General features: G+C 41.6%; 1 gene segment (V, D, J or C); it reads left to right on the top strand.

Moving 5' to 3' along the window:
• Positions 1 to 1,817: 1,817 nt before the first annotated feature.
• LOC108541524 (T-cell receptor beta chain V region CTL-L17-like) lies at positions 1,818 to 2,736 on the top strand. The segment is given in 2 exon segments: positions 1,818 to 2,204; positions 2,315 to 2,736. Coding segments are annotated over 2 exon segments (474 nt in total).
• Positions 2,737 to 8,005: the final 5,269 nt, after the last annotated feature.

Genomic DNA, 8,005 nt, shown 5'->3' on the forward strand with positions numbered 1-8,005 from the left:
TTACAATTACAGCCTAGAGAGTCCAACAATATGTAAGAAGGATAGTACAGCATGGTCAAGTAGGGTTTATCTCAGTAATGCAGTGTTGGTCTGACATTTCAAAAAACAGACTATGTCATTTACCTTATCTGTACTAAAAATATGAAAACTATATGCTATCTATAGATAAACATTTGATAAAATTCAACATCCTTTCTTGATGAAAACTGTTATCAAAGTAATACGAAATTTTCTTCCCCTAAAAAAGGACATTTATGACATCCCATGGTTAAACAGGAGAATATTTTTGCAAGCAAACTGTGATAAGTCAAAGATACATATTGTAATTCCCAGATCAAATACTAAAAACAGCAAAAAGAGGATAAAATAGTCTTTTTAGCAAATAGTTCTAGAAAAATGGCATAATATGGAAAAATAATGAATCTCTAGTCTTATCTCACTCCATAAACCAGATGTGGGCAAACTATGGCCTCTGGGCCAAATTTGGCCTCTGTCTGTTTTCATACAGCTCAGAAACTAACAATAATTTTACATTTTTAAATGATTAAAAAAAGCAAAAATTAAAGAAGTAAAAAAGTTAAAAAATAAAAATTGTTACATATAAAAATATAAGATACTCAAATTTCAGTAAACATAAATGAAGTTCTGTTGGATCATGGCCACAGTCATTCATGTATATATTGTCAATGGTTGCTCTTGCACTACAATGGCAGAGTTGAGTAGTCGACACAAATACTGCATGATGCACAAAACTAAAAGATTTATCATCTCACCCTTTACAGGAAAACTGCTGACCCTTCCCATAAACAAAAATTAGTAAGAGACACAAAAAAATCCCAGATAATCGAAAAACTAGAACCCGAAAGCTTCTGGAAGAAAACATAGCAAGTCCTCTTCATGATCATGGGATAGGCCAAGATTTCTTAAGGACAAAAGAATGTTCTAACCATAAAAAAAGCAAATTGTTCTTCATGCAAATCCCAAAAAGTTCTTCAAAATATATTAAGAAAAAATAAACGTAATCTGAGAAAGGGCTGGATTCATATTATAAAGAATTCCTACACATCAATCATAAAGAAGACAATTCACTAAAAACAAAAAATTGACTAGAGTATTAAAAAAATAAAAGATACATAAGTAGGCAGTTTCTTTTCATGAGACTAATGTGCTTATTTCTCCAGCTTAGGTGGTTGTTTCGCTGATCGCATGTCACTGTCAGCTGCCTCCAGGAATTACCTTTGGTTAAAGGGAATGCTTTGCTCAGGTCTCACCCCATTACTATGGCAGCTGGCATTTAATGATTGGCTGATATCTCCTTTCCTACACCATTATTTGATGAAATTTAAAATTTAAATTAAAATGTAAAAGTTTTGTTTCTTCTTTAGAAAAACATTTGCTTCTCCCTCACTACCCTGTGCAAAAGTTGAGTTTGAGGAGGGTAAACCTGAAATCAGCAAGAGCTGGAAGCACCCAGTCTCCCTAGTCAGGGTCCTTAGAGCTTCATCATAGTGACTACACACTGGCCACTTGAGGGCACTGTGGATCCACTGAGTGGGCCACTGATAGCACTGTCTGGGGGAGAGAGGGTTAAGGGAGACAGTCTTGATTTTGTCTCTGTATCAGGAATATCACTAGATGAACCAGAGGTAGTGCTGGCACAGGAAGAGTTAATCATAGCCTTATCAGATCAACCGATATGCATGTGTATTTGTCATGACAGGAAGCCATGAACTGCAGCCTTATGTGACCTCTCTAGGTGCCTAAGTTTGACAGGGAGTGTGGGGAGGGTTTCAACAGGGCAGCCTGGATAACCCAAGCCAGGCAGATACAAAGGAGCATCTGCCCCAGATGAAAATCTCAGAAGCTGTGGGGAGGGATAGCTGCCCGGAAGCCCGCCTCCCACCCCTTGCTCAGCACAGCTAGCTTCCCCCGCCCTGCAGGAAGCTGGACAGGATGGGGGAAAGCCTGAGTTAGCCAAGCTAGTCCTGGAGTACAGGGTGCCTATGGGAGCCTACAGGACGATGACATCAGAACAGTGATATCACAGTAAAAACTTCCAAAAACGGTGAGGAGGAGTAAAAGCCCTGCTTTCTCACCCCAGGAAACCAGCACCCTGAGAAGGGAGATGCTTAGTCCTGACCTGCCTGACTCTGCCTGGAACACCAGGCTCCTCTGCCATGTCATGCTTTGTCTCCTGGGAGCAGGTGAGTCCTGAATACAGGTGGGACATCCCTGCGTCCATAGCATTCAATTGTTGCTGAAGTAGCAAACTCTCCTGAGCTGAGTCTTCAGCTTCTATCTCCTTCCTTCACAGGTTCAGTGGCTGCTGGAGTCATCCAGGCCCCAAGGCATCTGATCAAAGTAAAGAGGGAAACAGCCACTCTGCAATGCTATCCTATCCCTGAACACGACACTGTCTACTGGTACCAGCAGGGTCCAGGTCAGGGCCCTCAGTTCCTCATTTCGTTTTATGAAAAGATGCAGAGAGATAAAGGAAGCATCCCTGATCGATTCTCAGCTCAACAGTTCAGTGACTATCATTCTGAACTGAACATGAGCTCCTTGGAGCTGGAGGACTCAGCCCTGTACCTCTGTGCCAGCAGCTTAGGCACAGCCCTGCAGAATTACTGGCTTTCTGTACCCAAACCCTCCTGTCTCAGTTGGGGCTGTAACAGGGAGAAGGAGGTGGGGGCTGCCACACAGCTTTAGCCAAGCCCCAGAGATGCTTCTAGTTCTTTTCTAACATTTTCCCCTGTCCTGCTGAGCTCAGTGAGAGCTCCTGCACTTGTGGGTTCCAGACCCACTGGAAGTTCTCACATCTTAGCCAGTACTTTTTAATTCCTAGCAAGTGGTGGGAGCTCCTACTCTATGCCAACACATGGGCATGTGTTTTAGTGTGTTTTCTGTTGCCATACAGAATACCTGAGACTGGGTATTTTATAAATAAATGAAATTTGCTTCTTACAGCTCTGGAGGCTGGGAAGTCCAGGGTCAAGGACCCACATCTGGTGAGGACCTTCTTGCTGGTGAGGACTCTGCAGAGTCCCCAGGTGGCACAGGGCATCACATATGAGGGGGTCATGAAAGATGGTCAAACTGGCTTTTATAACAGACCCACTCTCATGATAACCTACCCATTCCCTCTATAACCCATTCATCCATGAATGGATTAACCTTCACGAGGGCAGAGTCCTTAAGACCTAGTCACCTCCCAAAGGTCCTACTTCCCAATGCTTCTGCATTACCTTGTAGTGATGTGTCCTGCATCACAAGGAAACATCACCTTGTAGTGACGTGTCCCCTTGCCCAGCTACTTTTTTTTTAATTTTTATTTTTTGTAGAGATGAGGCCTTGTCATGTTGTCCAGATTAGTCTCAAACCCCTCAAATGATCCTCCTGACTTTATGTGTTTTAATGCAAAGATAGACGTTAGTATATCCACCTTAAAAATGAAGAAGATTTCAGTGTACTATTTTATAGATAGAGAGCTGTGCCTCATGAACTTCTCCAGTATTTCATATTTCTAAGGATCAAAGCCAGGATCCAAACCTACGACTCCACGCCTCCAAAATAAAACTTCTAAAATTCTATAGTGTTTCCTGGGCCTTGGTCAAGGAGCTACAGCAAAGCACTATTCTTCCATCTCAAGAATAGCCAAGCAGTAGAAGAGGGTCACATATTATGGAATGTGGTTACTATGGCTTATGGCCTGCCAACCTCCAGGACTTATAACTTTTGGCCAGAGAATATGTGTCCTGTCTTAGTTCCATATAGAATGGGGCCACAATATATCCTAATATAGACGTATAGTGACAAGGGGCATTTCTAATACATCAGAGGGTTCAGTCAAGGAAACAGAATCCTCTAGGAATTCAAAGGAGAATAGGAGTTAATACAGGGAATTAGTGGTTATAAACCACTGGAAGGCTGAGAAGTGGGAGGTTCTCACAAGGCTGAAGCTTGCGCTGGGGTCCACCACTAGTGATTAGAAAGGCTGCAGTTGCTACTTTTGCCCAGGTCAGGGACTACTGGAAATAGCTGAGAGTCACAGTGGTCTTGCAGTGACCAAGAGGGTGATTCACAAGAAAGTATCCAGAGGTCGTTGCAAATCCACCTGTCTGTTGCTGTCAGATAAAAGTCTTTATTCTGCTTCCAACTTTTCCACAAGAATAGCTTATTGGGGGAAGCAAAACTGTTTTCAGAAACTTACTCTCAGGAGAATCTGGGACATGTATTTTCAAGTCTTCTAGCTCTTGCAATGAGAGAGAGAGATTGTTGGAGGACATTTAAGGGTACTCAGTGCCAATAGACAAGCATCAGCACACCCAGCTATGCAGCAGAGAAATGGAAAGCAGGAGAATAAATTTCATATTTTCTGTCAACTTGTCCATGAAAATTTATTACATGTATATATATAGTTTTGCTGTTGTCGTTTAGTTGTTGTTCACTTGTTAATTTATTCAGTAGATATTCCTGGAACACCTATTATGTTAAAAATTTCCTTGGAATACAGAAAATGAGATGTAATTTTTCAAATTACACATTTTGTCTTTAAGAAGTCTAAAGTCTGGCAAGATAATATATTCCTAATTATTCATACATGCATTTACAATGTATGAGAGTCATTTGAATCAGTCAGTTTTCTGGCACGGAACAGATGACACATTCAAAAACGCTGAAGGGAAAATAATTTAATCAAAGGACTGTGTTCAGAGGGATAAACAGACTTAGGGACACAAGGTGTGTTTGAGGGACCAGGGGTTTCCAGCACACTGAGAAGCCAGTACAACTCCTGGGCCTATGGAGAAAGGGGTGGGAAGGAAATGCTATGTTCCTGGAGGTGCATGCAAGTAATGAGAAAAGTTTCCCAAAGGGAGGAACTCAGGACCAGAAGCTAGGAAGGGGAAGCCCAGATATGCTGAACTCTCTCTTCACTACTCTTCAGTGTCCAGCTGGTGTCTGCCATTGGAAAGCCCAGCCGAAATCTTGGATAGCACCCTTTGCTGAAATCAGTCTTCAGGGGCACAGCCCAGGGCAGTACAGGGCAGGGAGGCGAGAGTGGGTTGCGGGGAGCGTTGGGTGCACATGTAAAACGACCAGCACAGCAGCTACCAAGTGTATGATGTGCCATTTGCAGATGCATATGCCAGTATACAGTGGACAGAGACCAACTTAATTCTACCTCTTTTATGTGAACTTATAGAAAATTCCCTTGTTGATTGCTAATAACAAGCAATATTGTTAATCCCATTTTCTCTGGGCCATATACGAAGTACAATTATTTCAATTAATTTCTTAAGAACTTCATAAGGGAGAACAATTCACTCCCATATTACAGGTAAAAACCTGTTAGAGAATTTAGATAATTTTCTAAAGGAGGTACAGCTAACAAATATTGAACTTGGACCCACACCTAGGCCATACTAACTTTCAACCTATGCTTGAAGTTACTCCACCCTATACATTTTGGTAGAGGAAGATACCTTCAACATTGGAAACATTGACCCAAATGCCCCTTTTAGAAACAATGCATTTGACACAAATCATTTGAATAACATCTTTCACGTGGGAGGCTACATGCTAAAGAGGAAGGGCCTTGGAGATGAGGAGACCTCAGTGGTTCATATTCTGACTCCTTGGGTCAGTGACTTGAAAAACATTTGGCTAAGTTTTGTCACTTGTAAACTGAGGCCAGTAATGTATGTCTTACAGAAATTTTATACTTGTAAATAAGACAGAGTCTAATACATAGTATAGGCTCAATAAATCTTAGGTCCTTGTGAATTTTCTGACAAATCTCTAGTTGAGCAGTTATTTACTTTGTGCAATCTGGTAACAAAGGCAGACATTAATTACTTTTGTCTGATTCAGCTATGATTCAGACACAAAGTCATCTAAAATGCCGATATAGTAGTCTGAGCATTCATTGGTAAAAGTAACATAAACAGTTGTGCCTTAAGAGAAAGTGAAAAATGTTGCATCTTACAGCATTTCCTGCTTGATACTGAGTCTGATATGCAAGGTGTGATGCTCCCAGAAAGTTGTGAATTCAGAGCAGTCCTGATGGATTCCATATCCTGTTGCTCCAGCACAAATTCAATATTGTACCTTTATCCTGGTTTCCTCTCTCCCTATTTCATTCTCCCATCTCTCTTATTCCTAATTCCTGAGATCCTTTCCAAAGCAAACTACTTTCACCAAAGCCCACGTCTCAAACTTTGCCTTCGGGGTCAGCTTAAAACTTTGACAGTGATAGAATGGGATGACCCTCTAAGACACTTCTCTTTGAAAAAGGCCATGGTTTTCTTTTAGTTATACTGCCATGCATTCATTCACAAGTCTTATAATGATATGCGAACTATCTCTTCCAAGTTCATTTTGACTCATTCTGAGTTTCCAACAGACTCACATGGGTCTCTGTTCAGTTAAGGCTCTGAGCTTATTTGTAACTGAATAGACTAAGTTTATGTTTCACAGCTTCAGGGTCTGCCTGGACTCAGAGAACCATTCATTTCTTTCTTCAGTCATTCAACAAAAATTTAACGAGCGTATGTGCAGAGTAGATCCAAGTTTTGTGGAGCATGAGGCTTATAAAATTTTAGGGATCACTTTGAAAAAGAGAATACAAAATGACAATATCTTGAAAAAATTCTGTGCAAGGCCAGGCACAGTGGCTCATGCCTGAAATCCCAGTATTTTGGGAGGCCGAGGCAGGTGGATGATTTGAAGTCAGGCATTCAAAATCAGCCTAGCCAACATGGTAAAACCCTGTCTCTACTAAAAATACAAAAATTAGCCAGGCATGGTGGTGGGCACCTATAATCCCAGCTACTTGGGAGACTGAGGCAGGAGAACCACTTGAGCCCAGGAAGCGGAGGTTGCAGTGAGCAGAGATCACACCATTGTACTCCAGCCTGGGTAACAGAGTGAGACTCTCTCAAATTAAAACAAATAAATAAATTCTGTGCAAGTGAGAAGGCCTAAAGTTATTCTTCATTGACTTCATGGCAAATCCACTTCTAGCTAGTTACCGTGTGTAGGCACCATGTAAATGCTTGAGAAACATTAGCACAGAAAACAGACAAAGCTGCAAAATAAGGTGTACGTTTTCAACAAAAGAAAATTTGTAAATCAATAATGATCAAGAAATAAAAATGTAAATACAAGGAAAATACTCCTGGTAGATGTTTATCTCCCCAGAGAAGTCAGAGTATTGTTGAGAATTCTATTGGTGGATCACACCTTATTTATTGATGGATCACACCTTATTTTGATAACAATCCTCAGAGCTCTTGGATTCCATGTGTCCTACCCTAAAGAATCTGAGCCCTGAGATGGAAAACTCTTCTTTCCTGTCCTGACTCGACCATGGGCAAGGATCTCTCTTTCTGTGTGCCTTTTGGTATCCCAGGACCAGGGGAGTTCTGGGCATAGATGAGAAAGCTCTTCCTGGGCTTGCCAGGCCCCAGCCACAGCCTCTCCAGGGGGGTGTTCATGGGTCTCCTCCCTGTCTCCACTTCAGATTCTGTATCCGTTCTCACTGGAGCATGAGTGTAGGAATTACCCACCCAGGTTACATCAAGATGTGCAGTCACAAAAAGGGAGCCTCACACTGAGATGTGACCTGTATCTGAAATAACAATAGTACCACTATTGACTAGATGTAAATTTTGCACCACAGCACATTTATGGTTCAATCAATATCCTCCCATTTGTGGGAATAAGAGCTTCTGAATGGACACAGGGCATTTCCCTGTTACCCTAAAGGCACCAGACTAGTGTACTTCTGGGCAAATATCTCATATACATCCTTAATGAGCTTCCTCTTATTTTTACACAAAAGAAAAAAAGGAGGGTGGGTTTTCCCCACATAGTCCATCAACTCACAAGCCAATCTCCTGCAGAAATACCCTCACAGATAGACCAAGAAATGCTGCTGTACCAGCTACCTAGGTATGCCGTAGCCTGGTCAGGTTGACACATAAAATTAACCATCACAAAACTC

The sequence above is a fragment of the Rhinopithecus bieti genome, unplaced genomic scaffold, assembly GCF_001698545.2.
Source record: "Rhinopithecus bieti isolate Rb0 unplaced genomic scaffold, ASM169854v2 scaffold_20175, whole genome shotgun sequence".
Taxonomy (NCBI): domain Eukaryota; kingdom Metazoa; phylum Chordata; class Mammalia; order Primates; family Cercopithecidae; genus Rhinopithecus; species Rhinopithecus bieti.